The sequence below is a fragment of the Balaenoptera ricei genome, chromosome 3, assembly GCF_028023285.1.
Source record: "Balaenoptera ricei isolate mBalRic1 chromosome 3, mBalRic1.hap2, whole genome shotgun sequence".
NCBI classification, from domain to species: Eukaryota; Metazoa; Chordata; class Mammalia; order Artiodactyla; family Balaenopteridae; genus Balaenoptera; species Balaenoptera ricei.
This window is the reverse complement of record NC_082641.1, coordinates 62,818,463-62,844,373: the sequence shown is the minus strand read 5'-3', so window position 1 is coordinate 62,844,373 and position 25,911 is coordinate 62,818,463. Positions and strand designations below refer to the sequence as shown.

Here is a 25,911-nt window from a genome sequence, read left to right as displayed (position 1 = left end):
TCATCATCCCCCTCAAAAAGCAACCTCTCCCCTGCGGTGTTTGCTTCTTCTTTCAGTGATGCTGTTCCAGACCTCATAGTCCTTTTTTCCCCGCTCTACCGTCTACAGACTTCCCTTCTGCCTCCCAGGCCTGGACTGTTTCAGTACTCTCCCGGCGAGGCTGTTTGATTGGGTTCTTCCAGCTCTACTATGGAATGCTAATTTACACATCTGCAGTGTGGACTACCCCTTCCCTGTTACTCCTGGCTGCGATGTTTTTGCAGTATCAAGTCATCTGGGAAGCTTAATAATCAGGTCATAGTGAATGTGGAGATGAGTCTTTCTAAAATATGCCTTTCATGCCTGCTCAAAATTATGCTACTGGCTACCAGTTACCTACTGCAAAAAGGTCTAACTTCTATAGTTTGGGGCAACTCAGTCAACCTATCCTTTCCAAACTGTTCTTATCCCAGACCCCCTCCAACCAGCCAGGGTGTCCAACTATTCTCCAAAAAACAAATTATTTTTTTCCAAATGCTCAGTGTCTATTTGATTCTCTCTCTATGCCCTCAGGCAGGACAGACATTTCATAGATACTGAGGTCCTATGACTTGAAGGTCACAAGCCTATGTCAGAGGCAAATGCAATAACCAAGTTAAAGTGCACACACATGAATCACTACCAGTGAGGGCTTTATGAGAATCAGAACTATCCTCCAGAGTCAAACAGACTCGGTGAATTCCCATCTCATACTATTCCCCTCTGCCTGGGACATCCTTTTCCTGCCCACCCATCTCTCCGAATCCTACCAATTATTCAGGGCCAGCGCTCATGCCCAAGTCTCACCTTCTCTGGGAAGCCTTTCTTTACCCCACCAACTAGCAAATAAGCTTTCTGTCTTTGGAGTCCTGTTACACTCCCCAAAGTCCTTTGCACAATGGATTGCAAATACTAGGTGCTTAATTAATGCCTATTTATATTATATCTTACCACTCCTTTGGCATTTATCATGTTTCACCTTTTATTGACATTTATCCTTCCAATTCATTCTAAACTTCTGAAGTAGAGCTACTTTCCTCAGTATCTAAAACAGTACCTGGTACATCCTCACAAAAAGAAATAAGTAATTAATGCTTTTCTATAATTCCTATAACACATAGTTCCTTCAACATAGCAGATGCCCAGAACATTCTTTTTGATTTCTTGTGGTTGTGGTCATTGTTGCTGTTGTTTGAATATATGATCTCTTCTAAAATGTAAAGCCTTAGCCAGTTAAGGGGGAATGCTTCTTCTGGGAATTCCAGCCCCGAAGGGAGATCTTTGGACAAAATATTTGATGGGGAGCCATGCCTGTCAGCGAGTCCCTAGCCGTCTGTAGGCAGCTTCCTACTTTGTTTCTTCTGCCCATTCAGGAGACCAACTCTGGGTTTGCCATGAAGGGTTCAGTTACAAATATTCCCATTTCCCTATTTACAATACTCCTTTCCCCCCAAGAAAGGGGTTACAGAGAATAGCGGTATTGCCCTGGAGGTCTGTCTTTTAGATTTTCCATGTTATCAAGATTTTTCACGTGAAAAACTGTACAAGAACCAGAAGACAGCATCAGACCAAAGGACCATATTTGCAGAATCTCCCTAGCTCTATGGGGTTTTGATCACCTAAACCATTGTAGGGTGCTATCCTCTAGTTAGATGAGCCTCTGATAGGATAGCTGGCCCCTCCGTTCCATTTCTAAACCTGCCTGCTTCTCAACAGTCTTATTTGAGTCAGATGGGAAATTCAGTACTATCTTGGTTTTTTTTGTTCCCCATCTTAATTGGTTTCCCATATGCAGGCCTCAGAAACAGGGCTTTGCTGTTCACATCCTCCCTTAATGTGACGAGGCTGACACTAGTGACTAGTGTCCGGGGAAAGAGAAGAAGTGGGGAGTGACATTTAGAATGGAGTCCCTCCTACCTGCTTTGGGCCTCAAAAAGGCAACCTGACTACTAGGAAGAGAACGTCTGTCCAGACAGGGACGGCCACCCCTGAGTCACACTCTGCCCCTTCTGTGAGTCATTTCATGAATTGTGTGAGGTGCCTAACAGCAGCATTCTTCAGGAAGCACTTTCAGGGATATGGATGTGACAGTTAATACGGGGTTTTCAGGGAGAGGACTGAGGCTTCAGGAATCTCAGGATATCTGTCTGGTGGACTCCGTAATCAAGCTGCCAGATTCAAATCAGCATCTGCAGATTCATGAATCTTTAAGTCAGGTGCTCTCTGGAACCGAACCTTTTCAAGTTGATCTGAAGAGTTATTGGCACCTCTTGACCATTTCATTCTCTCTAACTCAGTTGGAGAGCCAAGACACCATCTTTGCTTACTGTCTCCGATGCGTTTCCAGTCTTCCATGGAAAGGGAGAGTGTGCTCTGAATCCTGGTTCCTGTGAGAACCTGATGGTCTCAAAATATAAAACATCCTTCGTTTCAACTGGGCTGCTGCCAACAACTCGGGTAGTCTAGAAAGAGTTGTCGCAAATGTTTGCTTTTTGACCTTTGGCAAGCAGCACCTAGTGGTCCTCATTTCGGTGATTATAGGGTTTGTGTAACATGCTGGAGTTTGGGCCATGGAATAGCAATGCTGGGAAGGGCTGTCCTCAGAGGAGTGCCAACCAGCTTCAGTTTTCTGCACTGTAATTGTGGCCCCTGCTGCCCCAGTTTGAGCTCCCAGGGTCAGGAGGGGCGGCCTCACTAGATGCCCAGAGCAGCCAGGCCCACCTGACAGCCATCATGGGCTGATCCCATGAGCAGAGCCCCCTTTCCAAATGAAGGATTAAATTAGCATTATTTCATCCTTATCCAAAAATGTGTTCAGAGCCTAGACATGGCCTTCAGTAAGCCATCTTGGGCCGTGAGGCTTTGTGGTTGGGATTTCACTAAATGCCATGTTGGGGGCAGGGGAGTCTTTCCTCTTTCATCCCTAGCCAGGGAACAGACGACTCGGCCTCGTTCATGCTCATCATCTTAATCACAGGCTGAAGATGAATATTTTTGGTTAGTTTCCCTTTTTTTTATATATACACGGTGCCTATTTATAGCTATTTGCTGACAGACTCTACCAATTACTTGAAAAACTTGTACTTAGAGAGAGACAGACTAAAAATGTGAATTCAGTGGATAGCCATAGTTCTGCATTAGATTAGCCCATTGTGGGGCAGGATCAGAATGGAGACGGTGGCTGGCACGTGAACAATGATGCCAGAACTGGAAATGATTGTCCATTGTCACATTCTTTGGAGGCTGATTAGAGAAAACACACACTCTTCTATGTCTTATCTTTGTTATTACAAGCTCACTGGACCCCTCGTTCATGTTTCTTAGGGGCATTATATGTTCTAAGCCCAGTGAAAGTCCATCTCCACAGCCATCAGTGACATCCTATATGCCAAATTCAGCCTCTCTTCCCTGCTTTCTCATACCTTCCTTCTCTTTGACATGAACCGTTTTCTCCATGGAATATTTCCCCCGGCGTCTGAGGCATTCTTCTAGTCCAACTCCTCCTCAGTCTTTTGGAGGCTCCTTCCCTTTCTGCTTTGCCTTTCAAATGGTGGTTCTCCCCCAGGGTTCCGTCCTCCACCCCTTTCTCTTCTCAGTCTGTATGTTTCTGCCACTTTATCTGCAACAGGAAGATGTGGAGATAAAGCACCAAGCTTGGGAGTCCAAGACTTGGCGGTGCGTATGGGACATTAGAGAGGAGCTGCCTGTAGAAGCTCTCCTACGCGCAGCCAGATCTACAGGATCGCCCTGACTCGCATCCCTCCTCTTCACCCCGGTCACAGGGCTGAAGACGGCAGGATGGCTCATGGGGGCAACTGAGAGGTGGTGGAGCCAGAGAGAGTACTTCAACTGTTGTCCGTGGAGGAGAGGGGAGGAACAAGCTGAACCTGTTTTGATGCTCAAGACCATAAATAGGGGATGCATGTCAAATGCCCTGTCTCCAAAGGCAGGGTTGGAGTGTGATGGGAAGGGCAACGTGTGAGTGAGGCAAGAAGGCTGGGCTCCAGCTTCGTGGTGCCTGGGCAGGTTGGCCTGGGTTAGAGACATGGGGGATTGGACAGACAGAAGAATGTCTGGGTAACAGATGAGATTGTGGAGTCCAGCATACCCAGGGGAATGTTAAGCATTGACCTTGGGGAAGGAAAACACTTAAGAGATGAACAGAGAAAGAAGAAGCAAGAGGCTGGAAAATGATATCAGGTAGGAATAATAACTAACTCTGATGGAGCAGTTTCTCTGTGCCAGGCACCCTGGTGAGTGCGTTGCACACATTTTCTTATTTAGAGACAGCAAAGAAGGAGGATACCATAGGGAGAAGAAAATTTCAAGAAGACACTCCCCGTCCCTGAATCATCTTTGTCACCTTTTCTTTACTGTCACGTCACCCTGTCCTTTAGGGCCTAGCTCAGGGATCACCACCTTTCTGGATCCTCCCAGGCAGCTAACATCTCCTTTGGAATCACCCAGCACTTTGTGCATTCCACTAGTTTAGAATTTCTGCTGTTTTAACAAAATTCTTTTATTATTACCTGCTGGACTCCGGTTTTTACATGCTGAAGATTTAGTATCTAGCACGTAGAGTGATCAACAAAGAAATATTTGTTTAATAGGCAAATGAGTGATTAATATAAAATAGGATACTTATTCCAGATCCATTTGAACCAAAGTATGAGAAGATCTCTCATCAATCCATTTGCCATATAAATTGCTTAATTTTCTAGGACAGTTGTGACTTGAGGATTCCCTGAATGGTGCTTTTCTGTGGCTTTGGTTTACACCGTTCAATTGACACTCTTGGTTAATGTCAGACATGGACCAACTGTTGAAGTTCCCTGTAACACAGGCACATTCTCTGAATGCTTATTATGCACAATTCAATAATGATTAACATTTGAACTCTGTCTAGGCTGAGCAAGCCACATCAAAGCTCTTTTTTTCACTAGGACTTTTAAAATATCAAATATGGACTGAATGAGTAGGTGTTGGAGAAACTGACTTTGTAAACCAAAAATCATAAACCTAGATTCATTTGAAATCTGTCATGTGGAGTGCATATATAAAAGTTATGAGCATTTTGATTTTTCCCTTGTAGGTAATAAATAACGTCCGTAATATTCCTCTTCACCTTTTTCTGATTAGCTTTATGTCTGGCATATTTTCCCCAACACTCCTGTTTCCTGTTGTAAGGATTTCATCAAGGAGAGATGAGATTCTAAACAAGTCGTGTGGGTGTAACAATAAACTTGCAGCAATCAGGGTTAAGTCCAGAGATAAGAGGCAGGATGAGTTTGGTGAGGAATTTTTCATGGTGGTCAGGCCTCCCTATTTCTCCCTTCTCCGGGTACACACCAGCAGGGCTGCACAGGCCCCGAGGGGTGGAGGTGGCCCTGAAGGGCAGAGGGCACGTGGCCCGCTGTAACCCAGACTCACTAAACAGCGCCACCATCCGCCAGTGCCGCCATGCTCCCCAGGCCCCCAGCCCCTCACCTGCAGCACCTGTGCCCGCGTGGGTGCAGCCAGCAGAGTGCCCTGACAAGATGAGGCGCATTCCGGGTGGTATGGCCATAGACCGGCAGAGTGCTCTGGGCCGCTGCCTTTTACCCTGGGGTCTGTGGCGCCCAAGGGGTCCTCTGGGGCCTGCTGACAGTGAAGCCAGGTGGAGACTGGACAGCTCTGCTTTTAGCTCTTTTATATGATGGGCAGCTCCACAGAGTTTGTTTGGAGGGAAGAACTATGTAAGAACATGGCAAGCATAATAGATGCTGCTTGCTGACGATGGTGATTTCACATCGTTGAAGACGGGGCAGTCCATGTTGGCAGGTTGGGCCAGGCAAGAGACCAGGGCTGAGCTGCATGGGGCTCAGGGAGCAGAGTTCAGTACTAAGATGACTACAGGCATCAGGTGATCCCAATGTAGAACCAGAATTGGGAATCCCTGTTCTATTTCACTCTATTTCCACAATTTTGGCCAGACCTCTGGTTTAGCATATAAAATTTAGGTGGTGTCACCACATTTTTTTCATATAAAAATTTTTTTCTTTCTTTCTTCATTCAATCACTTTGAAACAACTTTATTAAGGTATGATCGACATACAAAAAGCTGTACATATTTAATGTATACAACTTGGGTTTTGAAATAAGTATACATTCATGAAACCAGTACCACAATCTATGCCATAAACATATCCATAACCTCCAAATGTTTCCTCCCACCTCCTTTATTTATTATCATTTTGTGTGTGTGTGTGTATGAGATAAGAATGTTTAAAATAAGATCTACCCTCTTAGCAAATTTGTAAGTACACAACACAGTATTGTTAACTGTATACACCATGCTGTACCGTTGATCTCTAGGACTTGTCTTGCATAAAGGACACTTTGTACCCTTTGACTAATACCTTTGACTAATTTCCCCATCCCCTTCTCCCTATAATTGTCTAATAATACCTTGTTCCAGCTGGTTCAAATCTCTCAGTAATTACAGGGTTGGGTAGTTGATCACACCTTGATTTTGATGGCTATCACTCCAAGGCCACAGGTTCAACTTGACTTGCAATGATTTGTTTTGAGTTGGTCAGTTGGTTTTGTCTGTGTGCCCAGTCCTGTAGCAATTGCTGTGGGAACTCAAGACCTGTAACCAGGATTTTTCTACTTACACTCACCATCGATAGGATCTCATTTCATCCTCACAACCATCCTGGGAGGTAGGCATTATTTTTATCCTCATTTGATCATACTTGGAAACAGGAAGTCAGAGTGGTTAAATGATCTAACAAGATAATAGAAAGAGATTATTCTAAAGGCCACTGAAATGCACAGTGGTTTCTCTGAGTTCCTTTTCAGAACTAGAGAGTAAAGGCAGAGGGAATGCTGCTGCGTTCCTAAAAGCTCTGTGGATCCCAGCTTTCGAGCTGGGAGGGCCGTCCCTATGGTTGTTAGGGGCTTTTTTCTCATCTCTGAAAATTAAGGAAAGAGGGTCAGTAAAGTGTCAGCTCAGAGTGTGGCGGTTCTAACCAATGTTTTTCAGGAACTATTTTTAGAGGAAAAACTTCTATTTTTAGACCCAGAATGATTTTTAAAAACAAACTCAAGACAACAATGAGCACATTGGCATCTGGATATGTAAGTCCTTACCACACAGTGAGATGGGAGGCAGCCCTGGCCTGAGCTTTCAGGACACGTAAAACCGTGAGCAGACTGGAGATTTGATCCACATGTGCACCCCGCGTGTCTCTCCACAAGTAGCCCGAATGCACTATGATGTGGGCGGAGGTGCAGGCGGTGGGCAGTGGGGCTCGGACTGGCCGGCACAGTAGGGACCTTAGTGATTTGAACTTCACCTTGAATTCGGGGTCCCTTGAACTTCTATTGGATTGAAGAAATCCAATCAAATGTTGAGTGTAAATAAAACTTTAGTGTAATAAACTCTACGAGACACGTTTGACTCACATAACAAACTGACAAACAAGCTACTTTCAAGAACTTTTAAGCACGAAAGTTGAAGGTAGTTGTTGCTAATTAAACTTAAATCCAACCTGTTCACTAAAAATATACCTGAAAGGATTGCATTTTAGAAAACACCTTGATAACCAAATACCTGGAAAAGCTGGGGATTTTCCCCAGTAGCCCAAGTGATTAAGTTTGCGGTAAGTATATATGCACTGTCATCAAAGTATAAAGATGGCGTCACGATAGCATGAAGAATCAAATGGGTCATTAGAGGTAGAATGAAATTTTAAACTGATCTTTGTGAATTATAAAACAAACAAAGCAAAAACAAATGGAGCTCAGTGGGAATGAATGACAGGCCATACAACAGGGCAGAAAAGGAACTAAACCCTCAAAGTGACAAATTAATGCTTCCACTATAAATGCTTTTCTCCCCAATCCTGTTCAAACTCTGGAAGAACATGAATGGGGCAACAAATAGGTCCTCTCCAAACCCAGACCAGAGAAATGATTTGTTTTGTTTTATTTTTTTGTTTTTTTCTGGTGTAATAATGAATTCTATCTACTTTCCTCTTCTTTGTAAAGTCTTGAGTAGAACAGTATATAAAAGAAAAAACCTATTTTAAACTGATAATAGCTAGCTTTCAGTGACCTTTATTGCCGGACATTATTCCCTATTTCATAGAGCTACTGTGGGAATTAATGAGTTAATTAATGAGTTACTATACATAGAACACTTAACACAGTGTTTCATGTTTTTCAGCATGTAGTAAGTGCTTATAAGTATTAGCTGTTATTATCTTTAATGTTGCTAGTGTTGACAACATACCACATACTATGCTAAGCACTTGTATATGCCTTATCTCACTTGTTGTTGTTCTACTAATTTTGTTGATAATAAACTGAGGCATGGGAGGTTAAGAAAGTTGCCCAAGATTGCACAACTGGAAATAATAACATTTATTGTGCACCTACTATGTGCTAGACATACTGCTAATAAACATTTTCGATGCGTCATCACATTTAGGCCACACAACTAGTCTGTGAAATAAATTAGATTATCCTGGTTTTACAAATGAGGAGACACCTAAGGTCACACAGCCAGTGAGTGACAGAGCAGAGATTCGAACCCAAGCAATCTGGTTCCCAAAGTATGTGCTCTGTACTGCTATGCACCGTGGCCTTCTGGGAGAGGGATATAAGGGGCTCACTTCAATCCCCCAGCCCTTTCCTTTTGCCCTCATTACCATTCCCAGCAATGCTTTCCTTTGGGGATCACAACATTACCTCTTCATAGGCCCTGCTCTCCAGCCACAACCAGTCCATTCTACTCGGACGTTACAGAGAGGGAGAGACCCAGACGATCCCGCTCAGCCCTGCACTGATGCTGGAGACTCCTCGCCCCCCCCCCCCCGCCCAATTTTCTCTAAACCATGGAAACATTATTTTCTATGAGCTTTCCTCTTCTTATTTGCAAGTCAGCTAACGTGACTTAACATTTTATTTAAGCCTTGTATAGTTAAAAATCTCAAAGGTTATACACCAAAATGTTAACAGCAGCTAATAAATTTACAGGTAATTTTAATTTTCCTGTTCATACATTGTGTTTTCCAACTTATATAACAGTAAACATATAAATTACATAGAAAAAATAATGTATTTTATAAAATACAATCATAGACTATATCAGAGGGTAGTTTCCCAAGAGTCAGGAGGATCCGTTGTATAGCCAAGAGGGCAAGATTGCCTTTCATGAACACCAGACCATCAAAAGTGTCCCAGGCATCCCTCAGTCCCTTCCCAATTAGTGTCTCTCATATTATCTCAGCCGCAGACCCTTTTATCAAAAGTGTAGAGAAGTACAATATATGTAGCAAATATATATTACAGATTCTTCCTTAAGGGTTAAACTGCGCTGATTGAAATGGAGATGGGACCCTGGATCCTCACCCATTAACCCACCATCCCATCTAAAGGCAACTCCCAAGGTGTGTCTGGAAGCCCTTCTGGCTTTGGAAAACACAGTTCTCCACTGAAACTGATGGTCCACCTCATTCTGGAAACTTGAACTCCTTTAGATTTCCAGAGTTTGCTCAGATAAGGAGCTCTATACGTTTACTATATATTATGTAAGATAGTGATTTTCTCCATTTTATAACTGAGTATATTTGTCTGACCGGAAAGCTTTATTATCTATCTCAGAGGTGGCTTTCAGCTCGGAAGGAAAAGAGAAAGATGCGTTTGTTTATGCTTCTGTCTGAACTCCCTCGTTTCTGCCCAGAGGTTAACAAATTCTATGCCCTTTTCTCATCCATCAAGATGATGGATGGAATGTTTGGTACTTTTGAATCACAGTCCGAAAACTTCTGCTCTCTTGACTTCTGTGATGTCCTTTTGAACCGGTTTTCTTCCTCATGTTATTTTCTTCTCCTCTGCCTCCTTTGCTGACAGTTTTCCTTTGGCACTAGTCTCTGTCTCTGGGCTTCTGCTTTCCTCTTGCTTCACTCTACAGACAGCTAATCCATTTCCAGGGTTCCATGATCACTGTATTGTGGATAGTGCTTGAATCAGTGTGTGCCCTCAGTCTCTCCTATAGAGTCCAGTGTTTTAGCTCCATGGGTAGTGGATCTCTCTCTCTTGAGTTCATATTAATTCTTCACAGTCAGCATGCCTAACTCCAGGGTCATATAATCACCACTATTTCCTGCCCTAACGTCTCTATTCTGCCAATATCAACAATATTCTCTCAATCACCAAACTTGAAACCTTGGAATTTTATCTTTTATAACCTTTAGTCACCAGAAATCTTAGGTTTTACCTTCAAAACTTCCCTTCGATATGTCTTTGCTCATCACTTCATGTCATAGAATTTAAGAACACAATGCTCTCTTATCACATAGTTGTTAATAAATATTTTCTAAATCTGGATCTAGTCCAACTATGTCAGTAAAATTCTGAAAGTCGTTAACATTCTAAGAAACCTCTGCTTCCTGTCTTTTGTCTCAACAGTGTATCTAATACACTGTCAATTTAATAATGAAAACACAAATTTAATAATTCTAAACACAAATTCTCTTATGTGTATAGATACAAAAAATCCTCAACAAAATACTAGCAAATGGAATTTATATAAAGAGGATTATACACTATGACCAAGTTAGTTTATCCCAGGAATGTAAGGTTAATTTAACACCTAAAATCAATTAATGTAATGCACCATATCAGTAGAATAAAGGACAAAAAATATTTAGTAATCGCAATAGATGCAGAAGAAGCTTTTGACAAAATGTCATACTTCTTCTGGATAAAAACACTCAAACTAAGAATAAAAGGGGACTTACTCAATTTGATAAAGGGCATCTACAAAAAACCTACAGCTAGCATCATACTGAATGGGGAAAGACTGAATGCTTTACCCTAAGATCAGGAATAAGACAAGGATGTCTGCTTTCATTATTTGTTTCAGCATTATATTGGGGATTCTAACAGGGCAATTAGGTAAGAAAAAGAAATAAAAGATATCCAAATTGACATGGAAGAGGTAATACTACCCATATTTGTAGATGACATGAGCTTGTATATAAAAAATCCCAAGGAGTCAGGTAAAAAACTATTAGAACTAATAAACAAGTTCCACAAGGTTGCACAATACAAGATCAATGTACAACAATCAGCTGTATTTCTGTGCAATGAACATGAAACATGAAATTAAGAAAATAGTCCCATTTGCAATAGCATTGAAAAGAATAAAATACTTAGGAATAAATTTAAGAAAAGAAGTACAAAAGCTGTATTCTGAAAACTATAAAACACTGCTCAAAGAACTTAAAGAAGACCTAAATAAATGGAAAGATATCCCATGCTCATGGACCAGCAGACTTAATACCATTAAGATGGCAATACTCCCCAAATTGATTTATGGGTTTAATACACTTCCTCACAAAATCCCAGCTGGCTCTTTGCAGATATTGATAAACCGATCCTCAAATTCATAAGAAAATTCAAGGGACTCAGAATAACCAAAGTAATCTTGGAGGAAAAAAACAAAACATTGAAGGACTCATACTTTCTGATTTCAAAACTTACTACACAAATTACAGTAATCAAGGTACTGGCTTAAGAATGTAGACATATAGATCAGTGGAATAGAATTGAGAGTCCAGAAATAAACTCTTACATTTATGGTCAACTGATTTTCAACAAGAATGTCAAGAGAATTAAATAGGGTAAGAATAGTCTCTTCAACAAATGGTGCTGGGGCAACTGGATATCCACATGCAAAAGAATGAAGTTGAACCCCTACCTCTCACCACATATAAATATAATTCAAAATGAATCAAAGATCTAAACGTAAGTGCTAAAACTACAGACTCTTAAAAGAGAACATAGATGTAAATCTTCATGACCTTGGGTGAAGCAATGGTTTCTCAGATATCACACCAAAGCATAAGCAGTACAATAGAAATTAGATAAACTGGAATTCATTAATATTTAAAACTTTCGTGTTTCAAAGGACACTGTCAAGAAAGTGAAAAGACAGTCCACAAAATGGGAGAAGATATTTGCATCTGATAAGGGACTTGTATCTGAAACATATAAAGAACTCTTACAACTAAATAATAAAAAGACAAATAACCTAAATTAAAATGGGCAAAGGATCTGAATATGTATTTCCCCAAAGAGGATATACAGATGGCCAATAAACACATGAAAAGATGCTCAGCTTCATTAGTCATCAGGGAGATGCAAATCCAAACCATAATGAGATATCACTTCACACCCAATAGGCTATAATCAAAAGACAGGCAATAATAAGTGTTGACAAGTATATGGACAAATTGGAACCCTCATACTCTGCTGGTGAGATATAACATGGTTCAGTCACTTTGGAACAGTCTGCAGTTCCTCTAAAGATTAAACACAGAGTTACCATATGACCCAGCAGCTCCACTCCTTGGTCGATATCCAAGAGAAATGAAAACATGAATCCATACAAAAACACATACATCAGTGTTCATAGCATTATTCATAATAACCAAGAAGTGAAAACATACCAAATGCCCATCAACCACTGACTAGATAAATAAAATGCAGCATATTTATACAATGAAATATTAGCCATTAAAAGGAGTGAAGTACTGCGACATGTTACAACACGGATGAAACTTGAAAACATGCTGAGTGAAAGAAGCTACATATTATATGATTTCATTTATAAGAAAGGTCCAGAATAGGTAAATCCAAAGAAACAGAAAGTAGATTAGGAGTTGCCTAGGGCTGGAGGGTGTGGAATGAAATGGGGAATAACTGCTAATGGTATAGGGTTTCTTTTAAGAAAATGTTCTAAAGTTTATTGTGGTGATGATTGCACAACTCTATGAATATGCTAAAAACCATTTAATTTTATACTCTAAAGCAGTGAATTGTATCATATGTGAATGGTATCTTAATAAATCTGTTAGAAAAAATAGTTCAATCTTTAAAAAACATATTTGAATTCCTCTTGTGTCTTCCTACTGATGAAGGGGAAAAGCGGCAATTTCTCAACCTTGTATTTAGCGCCTTGACGTTGTTTCACCCCGTCTTCCAACTGTCTCACCCAAACTTCCAACAGCAGTTACATCACTGTGATTCAAATGCATTAATCATTGGGACTGCTTTTCTCATTCTGCAGTCTAAACTTCCCTTTTCTACCTCCAGTTTATCCAATTTTTAGTCATTTGTTGATTCAGTAAAGCATTGTTGGGCACTTATCATTGATGTGCCAAGGCGCTGGGCTAAGCTTTGGGGTTATAGAGATGAATCCGACTTAGGCCATACCCTATATTGTTGTACACTAGAAACGGGGAGGAGTGGTAGATAACAAAGGGATACATCTTTCAAGTCTTTACCTAAAGTCTCACTTCCTTCCTCAATCTTTTCTCTGTGCTTCAGCCTTCACCAACTTCTTCCTACCATGACCTTTTTATAATATTTACTGTTGGATTTTAATCATATTCTATATCATGTTGTTATTTAACCATTTCATGTATAATCTCCTTTCCTCCTAATTAATTTGTAAGATTACAAATAACAGAGCCCCTGTGTGTTAGTTTTCTATTGCTGCTGTAACAAATTACCACTAACTTAGGTGGCTTAAAATGATACAGATGTATTATCTTTCAGTTCTGTAGGTCAAAAGTCCAACACAGGTCTCACAAGGCTAAGATCAATGTATCAGCAAGGCTGTGTTCCCTTCTGGAGGCTCTAGTATAAAATCCATTTCCTTGCCTTTTCCAACTTCTGGTGGTGGTCCATATTCCTTAGCTTATGGCCCCCTTTTCCATCTTCAAAGGCAGCAAAGTTGTCTTTGAGCAATCTCTCTCACTCTTCTTCTGGCCAAAATTCCCTCTGACTATAGTCAGAAAATAGTCCCTGCTTTTATGGACTCATGTGATTAGAATGGGCCCATCCAGATAATCTGGGATGATTTCCATATCTCAAGGTTCTTACACTTAATCCTATCTGCAAAGTTTCTTTTGCCAAGTATGGTGACATATTCACAGGTTCCGGGGGCATTCGGCCATGGGCATCTTTAGTGGTCATTATCCTGCCTACCACACCCTTTTTTATACTTCTTTGTATTGCATATGAGCCTAACACTGTGAAGATAGATGGAAAAAGACATACTATTCAAAGACTAACAACAACAGTGACAGCTAATACTGCAATATCTATACGTCAAAGTAGACTTAAAGAGAGAAAACATTATTAGAGATAAAGAGGAATTTTTCAAAATTATAAAAAGAACAATCAGGGACTTCCCTGGTGGTCCAGCAGTTAAGACTCCACACTCCTGATGCAGGGGGCCCGGGCTCAATCCCTGATCAGGGAACTAGATCCTGCATGCCACAGCTAAGAGCCTGCATGCTGCAACTAAAAGATCCTGCATGGCGCAACTAAAGATCCCACACACCACAAGGAAGATCCCGCACGCAGCAACAAAGATCCCGTGTGCCACAACTAAGACCCGGTGCAGCCAAATAAATAAGTAAATAAATAAATATTTTTTTAAAAGGGGGGGGCGATCAACCAGAATTTTGCTTCTAAATTTATAAGCACTTAATAATATAGTCTCAAAATGTGTGCAGCAAAAAATGACAGAACTAAAAGGAGAAATGAACAAGTTCTAAATTATTGTGAAAGATTTTCAAAATAACTGTCAGTAACTGATAGAACAAGCAAAGAAACCAAAAAGTCAGTACAGATATAAAAGATTTGAACAGCATAGTTAATAAACTATGATATTGCACCCAACAACTTGAGAATACATGTTTTTTCAAGTAAGAATGGAATAGTACACAATTGACCATGTGCTGGGCCATGAAGCAAATATCAACACTTTTCAAAGGATTTAAATCATATACTGTACATCTAAAATGATTCTAAAATTAAAAGTTTATTTTTAAAACTCAAGAAATATATTTTCTAACCATAATGGAATTAAACTGGAAATTAATAACAAAAGGATAACTAGGAAATTCTTAAATATTTGAGCATTAGGCAATACTTTCAAATAAATCATGAGTCCAAAAGAAAATCACAATGAAAATTAGAGAATACTTTGACCTGAATAATGAAGATGCATATTTCAAACTTGTATGATAAAAATAATTGGTGCTTGGATAAAAATTTATAGTATTAAATGTATATATCAGAAATGAAAAAATGCTGAAATCAATTATTCAAGAAGTTATAAAAGAAACAGCAAATTAAGCCCAAAGAAAATAGAGGGAAGAAAGGATAATGATAAGAGATGAGATTAATGAAATAGAAAAACATACTACAGTGAGGATCTAAAGCTCAAAAATAGGTTGTTTGAAAAAACTAACAAAATCAATTAACCTTTAGCAAAATTTATCATGGGAAAAAAGTGAAAAGGAGAAATTGCTAATATCAGGAATGAAAAGATGGTGTTACTACAGACACTACAGGCATTAGAAAGAGAATTTAAAAACCAAAAGTTTATATGAACTAGACAAATTCCCAATAAAATACAATTTATCAAAGCTGACAAAAGGAGAAATAGAAGATCTGAATGGCCCTATATCTGTTAAAAAATCAATAATGTAAAACCTTCCCCAAAAGAAAACTCTAGACCCAGATAGCTTCACAAATGAACTCTTCAAAATATTTAGGGAGTAACATTCATTTTACACAAACTCTTCAGGGAACACTTCCCGATTCCTTTTATAAAACCTATATAACCTTGATTCAACAACATGATAGGAACATTACAAAAAAAATTTTAGAGCAATTTCTGTGTTGAGCATAGGTGCAAAAATCTTAAAATGTAAATATTTGCTGGCAAATATAATCAGTCATAAACAAAATGTGAATCCAGCAATATATAAAAAGGATAAACATCATGACTAAAAGCAGTTTATCCCATAAATGCAAGGTTGGTTTAGTATTTAAAAATCAATAAATATAATTCATTACATTAAAGGATAGAAAAGAATAATTATATGATATTCTCATATTATGCAGAAAAAGCATATGATAAAATTTAACAATCACTTATGATAAAATAAAAATTCTTAGTAAATTGGGAAGAGAAAGGATCTTCTTTAATCAGATAAAGTGTATCTATAAAAATTTTATATTGACATCATACTTAACAGTAAACTATTAAAAGCTTTTTTTTCCTCTGAAATCAGGAATGAGACAGAAATTTGCACTATCACTACTTTTATTCAAAATTATACTGGATTTTACCACCTATTTTACTTTGCCATAGATGCTATATATATATATATTTTTTTTAACTGAAGTGTGGTTGATATGCAGTGTTGTGTTGGTTTCTGGTGTGTGGTAAAGTGATTCAGATATAAAAAAAAATTATACTGGAGATTTTGTTCAATGTCATAAGGTAAGAAAAGGAAATTAAAAGATGTAAAGATAATACAGGGAGAAACAAATGTTGTTATTTGCGGATGACACAATATCATGTGTAGAAAATCCCAAGAATCTATAAACAAAGGATTAGAATTAACAAATGAATTTGGCAAAGTCACTGGATACAAGGTCAGTATGGGAAAAAGTCAATCGTATTTTTATATACTAGCAACAAACATTCAGAATGTGAAATATATCTTAGAATTTATATTAGTATCAAAAAACATCAACCAACTGGGAGTTAACAAAGGATGTGTAAGACCTCTACACAGAAAATCATAAAATGTTATTAAGAGAAAAATTTTAAAACCTAAATAAATGTTGGGATCCACCATACTCATGAACTGTAAGTCTCAATGTTTTAAGGCATCAATACCCCCAAACTGATCCCTGAAGTCAGTATCTTTATAATCAATATCCCAGCAGCTTGTCTGGGAAATTGACAAGCTGATCCTAAAATGTATATTGAAAATACAAAAGGCCAACAATGATGAGATGACTCTTGAAGACCAATGTTCACTGTAGGATAGCTTATGCAGTTGACCCTTGAACAATGTGGGGGTTAGGGGCAGCAGCCCTCTGTGCTGTTGTGCAGTTGGAAATCCACGTATAACTTATAGTCAAATCTTTGTATCCATAGTTTCTCTGTATCCACAGTTCCATATCCATGGTTTCAAGCAACCTCGGATCCTGTAGTACTGTAGTATTTACTCTTGAAAACTATCCGTGTACAAGTGGACCCATGCATTTCAAACTCATGTTGTTCAAAACTTTTACAATTTGTGTGGAAACACAAAAGACCCCAAATAGCCAAAGCAATCTTGAGAAAGAAAAACGGAGCTGGAGGAATCAGGCTCCCTGACTTCAGGCTATACTACAAAACTACAGTAATCAAGACAGTATGGTACTGGCACAAAACCAGAAATATAGACCAATGGAACAGGACAGAAAGCCCAGAGATAAACCCACACACATATGGTCACCTTATCTTTGATAAAGGAGGCAAGAATATACAATGGAGAAAAGACAGCCTCTTCAATTAGTGGTGCTGAGAAAACTGGACAGCTACATGTAAAAGAATGAAATTAGAACATTCCCTAACACCATACACAAAAATAAACTCAAAATGGATTAAAGACCTAAATGTAAGGCCAGACACTATCAAACTCTTAGAGGAAAACATAGGCAGAACACTCTATGACATAAATCACAGCAAGATCCTTTTTGACCCAGCTCCTAGAGAAATGGAAATAAAAACAAAAATAAACAAATGGGACCTAATGAAACTTAAAAGCTTTTGCCCAGCAAAGGAAACCATAAACAAGATGAAAAGACAACCCTCAGAATGGGAGAAAATATTTACAAACAAAGCAACTGACAAAATGTTTATCTCCAAATTGTACAAGCAGCCCATGCAGGTCAATATCAAAAAAACAAACAACCCAATCCAAAAATGAGCAGAAGACCTAAACAGACATTTCTTCAAAGAAGATATACAGATTGCTAACAAACACATGAAAGGATGCTCAACATCACTAATCATTAGAGAAATGCAAATCAAAACCACAATGAGGTATCACCTCACACCGGTCAGAATGGCCATCATCAAAAAATCTACAAACAATAAATGCTGGAGAGGGTGTGGAGAAAAGGGAGCCCTCTTGCACTGTTGGTGGGAATGTAAATTGATACAGCCACTATGGAGAACAGTATGGAGTTCCTTAAAAAACTAAAAATAGAATTACCATATGATCCAGCAATCCCACTACTGGGCACATACCCTGAGAAAACCATAATTCAAAAAGAGACATGTACCACAATGTTCATTGCAGCACTATGTACAATAGCCAGGACATGGAAGCAACCTTAGTGTCCATCGACAGATGAATGGATAAAGAAGATGTGGCACATATATACAATGGAATATTAGTCAGCCATAAAAAGAAACGAAACTGAGTTATTTGTAGTGAGGTGGATCGACCTAGAGTCTGTCATACAGAGTGAAGTAAGCCAGAAAGAGAAAAACAAATATCGTATATTAACGCATGTATGCGGAACCTAGAAAAATGGTACAGATGAACCGGTTTGCAGGGCAGAAGTTGAGACACAGATGTAGAGAACAAACATATGGACACCAAGGGGGGAAAGCCACAGGGGGTGGTGGTGGTGGTGTGCTGAATTGGGCGATTGGGATTGACATGTATACACTGATGTGTATAAAATTGATGACTAATAAGAACCTGCTGTATAAAAAAATAAATAAAATTCAAAAATTTAAATAAAAAAAGAAAAACAAATACCATATGCTAACATATATATATGGAATCTAAAAAAAAAATGGTTCTGATGAACCTAGGGGCAGGACAAGAATAAAGACGCAGACATAGAGAATGGACTTGAGGACACGGGGTGCGGGGAAGGGTAAGCTGGGACGAAGTGAGAGAGTGGCATGGACATATATACACTACCAAATGTAAAACCGATAGCTAGTGGGAAGCAGCTGCATAGCACAGGGAGATCAGCTCCGTGCTTTCTGACCACCTAGAGGGGTGGGGTAGGGAGGGTGGGAGGGAGATGCAAGAGGGAGGAGATATTGAGATATATGTATGCATATAGCTGATTCACTTTGTTATACAACAGAAACTAACACAACATTGTAAAGCAATTATACTCCAATAAAGATGTAAAAAATAGATAAATAAAAATAAAATAGGATCATTTGAAAAAAAAAAACCCATGTTGTTCAAGGGTCAACTGTAATAGCAAAAATAAATAAATAAGTAAAGTAACCTAAATTCCCATTAAAAGGGGAATGCATAAATAAAATGTGGTATTTTTATGTAGTGAAATATTAAATAGTTAAAAAGAATATATATATACATACATACATATACATATATATATACATACATAATCACTGAGCTCTAAAAACACAGTAGTGAGTGAAAAAGCAAGCTGCAAAATATGTATAGCATAACACATACATGTACATTTCTAAAGTATAAAACTACTGTGTATTATTCCTTGACACATAATGTGTTGCTGTATTTTTAAATGGCTGAAGGACGCACTGAAGTCGTGACAGCAGCAGCCTCTGGGGCAGTGGGTGAAGGGACTGGGATTGAGGATGGAGAAGAAGGAGTCTGTCACTTCATCTTAATTGTCCTACTTCCCTTATTTAAAAAAAAAAAAAGGCAAATATGACAAACTGTTAACATCTGTTCATTCTGGGTGACAGCTCACAGGGTGTTAGTTATATTATTCTTTGTGCTTTGCTCTTTGTTTAATTTCTCAAAATGAAAAAACTTAAGTTGAGATAACAGCATCTTTCATCATTTAGTCTTAGACTTATTTATTGTTTAGGTATTTTATGTTCCTGTTTGTTTTAAAAATAAATGTATATAAATATAAGTATAGCTGAGACAGCTAAATTTCCTTCCTTTGTTTATGTTCACAAAGCATACTTGTTTTATTTAACATTCTTTGCTATCAAAATGTGGTCTTTATATACAAACTTGTGAGTAGTAAATCATGAGGGCTCACAGTTCTACCACAGTCTGTATATTAAGAACATACTTCCTATGGTAGCCGTCCTCGTACACCTCGATCGCTAGAAGCATCCGTTTGTATTGGAGCCAAAATAGCCACAAGCAAACAGAGAAACAAGAAGTCCAAAAGATTTCCTCTTTGGCGCTGATGATTTTTTGGTACTGATTGTTAAGACTGAAGGTCTGAAACCACCAGTGTTTATTGGCTCAGTCTGCAGTATGCCTCTCCAAGGTCATTCCCACAAGACTGACAAAAGAATGAAACTCCCTGCCTTTTCCACCACTGACGGTGCTTCCCGCGTTAAACTGCGTGCAGCACAGAAGTCCCGCTCAGGCGGGGTGGAGGGCACTCCCAAAGTCCTTTATCACATGATGGTGGTGCTGGACAGATGGTGGTGAGGGCACTTTTACAGACACATCACACACTACAGCTATTAGTCATTGGACAGGTAGTCTGACAGCCTTTGGAAGTACACCCAAGGTGATTGCTATGACCATATTTGAAAAGTTGACAGATAAATGTGGATTTAAAACAGACTAAATATTAAACAATTAAGCCCTAAGTTGAGGCTTTTAAACATGCACAGGTAGGAGTGAGGTGGGGACCTCCATACCTTGCCTTCAGGGATCCACCAGGGTCTTCAACTAGAGTAGAACTCAGATCTCTCTCACCTTATTCGCTCCTCCCCACAAGCAGGCGCAGAAGGAAGTTATCTGAAAGAAGGAACTGAGCATGCTCAGTTCAGACCCTTTTGTCTGTCTAATTTTGGAGCCAGCCTATCCCCGGGATATATGTCAACACACAAGGGTCAATCATTAGCAAGGCCTCTCTGACACAGATCTGAAGTTATGTTATCTCCAATCAACTTCATCAGTAACAAAAGCAATATTTTTAGCTCCATCTCTCTGGCCTCTACCTCTCAACTGGTTCCAAAGTCAAGAGGGGAAGAGGGAGCAGGTACTATTAATTGTTCCCCTCAAAACCTGATGATCAATTAATATAAGACCTCAAGATGATAAATTAATATAATCCATGATACCAACCAATAATTTATATACCAGAATTATCTTATCTGAATAGTCACCTGAGCATTGCTCACTTACTTTTAGATTTCATAAGTGTGGTTAAAAAAATAAATGTATGTACGATTTATCATGGCATGCTTGAACTCTCATAGCTTGAGACAGACTCCATTAAAATGTGCATTTTATAATGTATTACATTATCTGCATAGGTGTACAAGTATACACAGAGAATGGATTTAACTCAACCATTTAACAGCAAAAACAAAACCTACCAAAGAACCCACCCCATATGCTGTCACAGAACACAGTTCTGCATGTGGCCAGCTGTACGTAGGCAGAACATAGTGGTTTTAAGGATGAATTAGTGTTCTAATCTCTTTGGGATTTCCTTTATATTAGTGGTGGTTTATGACTGACGTTTAATGTAACTGGAGCTTTCTGTTTATATTTAATAGAAGATTCATTTCTGTGGCAGGATCCACATTTACGCTCCAGTGTTGAATAAAAGCTACTGTTCTGCAAGAGGGATGTAAAATGTTGATTTATAACGACACATTCCAGTAACAGTGATCTAATTCTTCCAAACCCTCTCACCAGGTCCTGGGAACAGCATGGTTCCGGCAAAGGATGATTTTTCCCTTCCAGAATATTCAGCCTTCAACACATCTGTCCATGCTGCCATTAGATACAGGAACTGGAAACTCCTCACGGGCTACCCAGGTAGAAGGCTTAACATTTCCCACTAGAACAGCTAGGAAAATTTTACCAAAGAGCAACTGCCTTTTGCAAAACATGATCTCTGGGGCTGCTGAATGAGGGGAAGGAGCGTCATCTGGTCCTAAATTTTAAAAAATTAAGAATTAACTGTAGAGGTGGGGGGAGGGTAAAAGGAAGAAATGCAGCTCTAGTGCTTCATGGAAAATAAGGGTTTCAGATATGCACGGCCGTCAAGCACAGCACTTCTAGCTGGCAAAGAGCATCTCTGAAAGCTACATCTTCAACCAATGGTATAGCAGGGGGAGGAGGTTGCTTCCCCTGAGCACATTCTCTAGAAGTGACATCCTTTAAATATTTTTATGGCATGTGGTATGATGGTTAAGATTGTGATGCAATTAAGCAATGTTTATAATGAGGACATTCTTGGCGTTTGCGGCAAGACAATCCTTCATCGTTTGTGACTGTCCCATACGTTCTATGATATTTTAGTATCCCTGTCCCAGACCACTAAATGGCAGTAGCACCCCCGACAAGTCACTGTGACAACTAAAAATAACCACTACCACCACCACCCCCAGACACACACACATGAGACATGTTTAGTTAAAGCCCCAGAAGTCAGAGTCGGAGACAGATCTAGACATAGCATCAAGGGCCAGATTTTTTTATGTGTCCATACCCACAACAGAGCTCAGCCTTGTCCCCCAGACTCCTTGCTTGAAATTAGAACCTGCCTACAATACTCCTCCTCCAATAAACTCTTGTATTTCTTTGCCAGGCTGTGGTTACTGGTTTCCTCCACCATCTCAATATAATGTTTCCGTGATACCCTCCTCGGACCCTCCGACCAAGACCTACTGGCTCTTTGACATTGATCAGGACCCACAGGAAAGGCATGACCTGTCAAGAGAATATCCTCATATCGTCAAGCAGCTCCTTTCCCGTCTGCAGTTCTACCAGAAACACTCGGTGCCCGTGTACTTCCCAGCACAAGATCCCCGCTGTGATCCCAAGGCCACTGGGGCTTGGGGCCCTTGGATGTAGGATTTCAGGCAACCTAAGGGGCAGCTAGAAAGCCTTTCTGTTGCGAGTTGGACTTCAGGCCTTTACTTTATGACTCTTGTCTCATTTGTTCTCCCAACCTAGGTTCACCTGGCCCTTCTCTTGCTCCTAAACCACACTGAGGTGTCTAATTTCAACCCCTAGTACATTTGAGATGCTGATAAAATCTGAGTACTTCTGCTGTTGACTGGGGCGTGTGTCTAGAGGAGAGGGTGACTGGCTTCATTCCCTCTTTCCTGAGCCGTGGGACAGCAGGGAACACGATTTGAAAGAGGAAGTTATTGAGTCTTGGAACCTGGAGCAGCTGGCTCTTTTTGCCTCACAAGTCAGATGTTAGATTTCCCTCTGCCCATAGCTGGGTTTTATTGGAGTGATTCACATTTCTTGTAACAAAATGAAAGGGTCAGACAGTTGTTAATGGTTCTGTTGGCCAGGGGTTCTCTCTGTCTGTGAGAGATCGTGTTTAGGCATCCCATGTGAATACCCCGGCTTGGTTCACCCCTTGCTCATGCATGTCTTCACTCACCTCGTCACTCATCCCGTCATGGAGCGTAAGGCTCGTTGCATTATTAAGATCAGTGTGGCACTAGGCCTACTCCTTGGTTCTGGTTTTTACAATAAAGAAATTTGTTTTTTCCCCAGTTTTTTCCAGCCACTGCGCATCTTGTCTGGACTGCCTGCTACCCCACTCCCTTTGTGGTTCTTTTTCTACCCTTTCTTCTGACTCAGGTATCCCATGCCTGGGAAGGCTGCTTCGCTTCTCCACTATGCGCACCACTGGTTTTTGGAACACTGCTGAGGCCTGCCTTCCTTTTGCTCCTGACACTAAAGCTAGAGCCCCGCCCAGAAAGGGCAGTGCGTCTGGCTCTGTGGGCATGCTCATGGCAGTGCTTGGGTCTCTGTCATCTGCTTGGTGACTTTTTTTCTAGTTTATTCTCATGAGTGTAGCTGTGTCTCATAATATATTCAGTTGCACTGCTCTTTGGTAGCAGTGAGGAGAAACCCTGGGAAAGGATAATATTGTCCTGGGACGATGCAAGTAGGCAATTTGAAAAAGGAAATGGCCGGCATCCGGGATACCGGGCCTTGGTAACACGGATGAAGGCACATCCACGTTTCTCTTAGTCTCTCAGTTTTACTGCTTGTATTGAGGTTCTGAAGTTGGGGAAGGAGGATGCACAGTTTGACCTGCCAGCTCTTTCTTAGCCCCACCAATGTCCTACTAATGTGGACCAGTCCAGATTAGCTTCAGGAGTGTCAAACTGGTACCAATGCCTGGTACATAGAAGACACTCAATACACTTTTAAAAAAATAAATGAATGAATGAACAAATGAGTAAATGAGAAAGTCTCACACCATGGAAGGTGCTAATCCAATGAGCTGAATACGGGGCTGAATATAAATATCTTCCAACTGTCGCTTTTCTGTTCTCGAGCTGCCCTCCTGGGGTAGGAGCACAGTCTGCATATCTGGAAAGTCTAGGACACGCCACAGTGAAGTTGTAATGTCCTCTCAGAGGGAGAGGGGAGAAAAATATGCCTACTGAAGATACTCTTCTGCCAATAATCCTCAGTTCTCTTCTGCAGAGGACACTAGAAACTAAAACTACCAAGCCGTATGATATAGGTCATGGTACAGCCATCCTTCAATTCAGTAGCAGTATTCTCCGGTTACGACTAACTTGTATTAAAATACAGTGATTGGAAAGAAATGGTGCTAGAACTAATGACACCTGTTACCAACCTGTACCCTACTCCTGGGCTGGCATGCAGCTGGCCAAAATGCTACTAACTCTCACTCCCATACCTGTGGCGGATATTAGGAACTAACTGAGCCCAGAGGTTCCTTCTGGATCCTTCTAACCCCAGGACTGTAGGTACCATTAATACTATAAGATTGGAGGACATCACTACATGACACCTATTTGCTCCCCCTGCTGTCCCAGCAGCTGTTCCCAGTTCTAGTTCCTTGATCGCTATGTACGATGTGGATGTTCTGCACTCGATGGACCTAAAGGGAACTTTAAAGACAGAGTTTTTGGTAAAACTTTTATTTGAGATTTTATGTTATCCATAATAGAATGTACTCATTGAACTTTCTTATTCTGTACAAGAATGTGAACAGATTCATATGCTGTCATTAGAAGTATTAATGGTGTTTCTCTCTGATTTTGTTTACCTTTAAAGAAGTTTTGTTTTTTGTTTTTCTTTTTACTACCTGATTGTGCCAGATTTGGGGGACAAAAAATTAAATTTATCTTTGAAAATGTGTCAGCTGTGAGTATGGGGTTTCCATTTGGGAGATGAAAAAGTTCTGGAACTGGATAGTGGTGGTGGTTGCAAAACATCATGAATGCACTTAATGCCTCTGAATTGTATACTTTAAAATGGTTAAAATGTGTAGTTTTTAACTACAATTTCAAAAATGTGTTGGCCCATTTTATGGTATGTGAATTATAACTCAAGAAAGCTATTAAATAAATAAATATAGCAAAAAATATCAGAGCTAAAAAAAATGTGTCCATCATTGCCCCAAAGACACAAACTATAAAAAAGGATATTGGAGGAAGGTCAAGAGAGGGTCAGAGTAAATATAAAGTGATAATAAGGGAGTGTATTAGTTCTCTATTGCTATATAATAAATTACCCCCAAATTTAACAGCTTAAAACAATGAAGATTTGTTACATCACACATTACATGAGAGTCAGGACTTTAGGAGTGGTTTAGCTGGGTAGCTCTGGCTCAGGGTCTCTCATGAGGCTGTAGTCAAGCAGTTGACCAGGGCTACAGTCATCTGAAGGCTTGACTGGGGTTAGAGGACCCACTTCCAAGGTGACTCACTCACAAGGCTCTTGGCTGGAGGCCTCAGTTCCTTGCCCTGTGGGCCTCTCCATGGGCTGTGTCATATCCTCACACATGGCAGCAAATTTCCAGCAGAGCCAGAAATCCAGAGAGAGAGAGAGAGAGAGGGAGCTGCAGTACCTTTTATGACCTGGCCTCCAGAATCATACACTGTCCCTTCCACCTTTTTTCACTTCCTGAAAAAGGAGTCACTAAGTCCAGCCCATACACAGAGGAGGAGAATTAGGCTCCACCTTTTAAAGGAAGTGTTAGACTTGTGGACCTATTTGACACCACCACAGACAACAGAGG

At 40.0% G+C, this 25,911-nt stretch overlaps 1 protein-coding gene across 1 annotated transcript in view; it reads left to right on the top strand.

Annotated features, from left to right (window-relative positions):
• Positions 1–25,258, top strand: part of ARSB (arylsulfatase B) — a 177,461-nt gene extending 152,203 nt beyond the window's left edge. The window contains exons 7-8 of the mRNA XM_059916626.1: positions 21,576–21,698; positions 22,474–25,258. Coding sequence (XP_059772609.1) covers positions 21,576–21,698; positions 22,474–22,739 — 389 coding nt within the window. The 3' untranslated portion in view covers positions 22,740–25,258. The remainder of the gene's footprint in view (positions 1–21,575; positions 21,699–22,473) is intronic.
• The last annotated feature ends 653 nt before the right edge of the window (positions 25,259–25,911 follow it).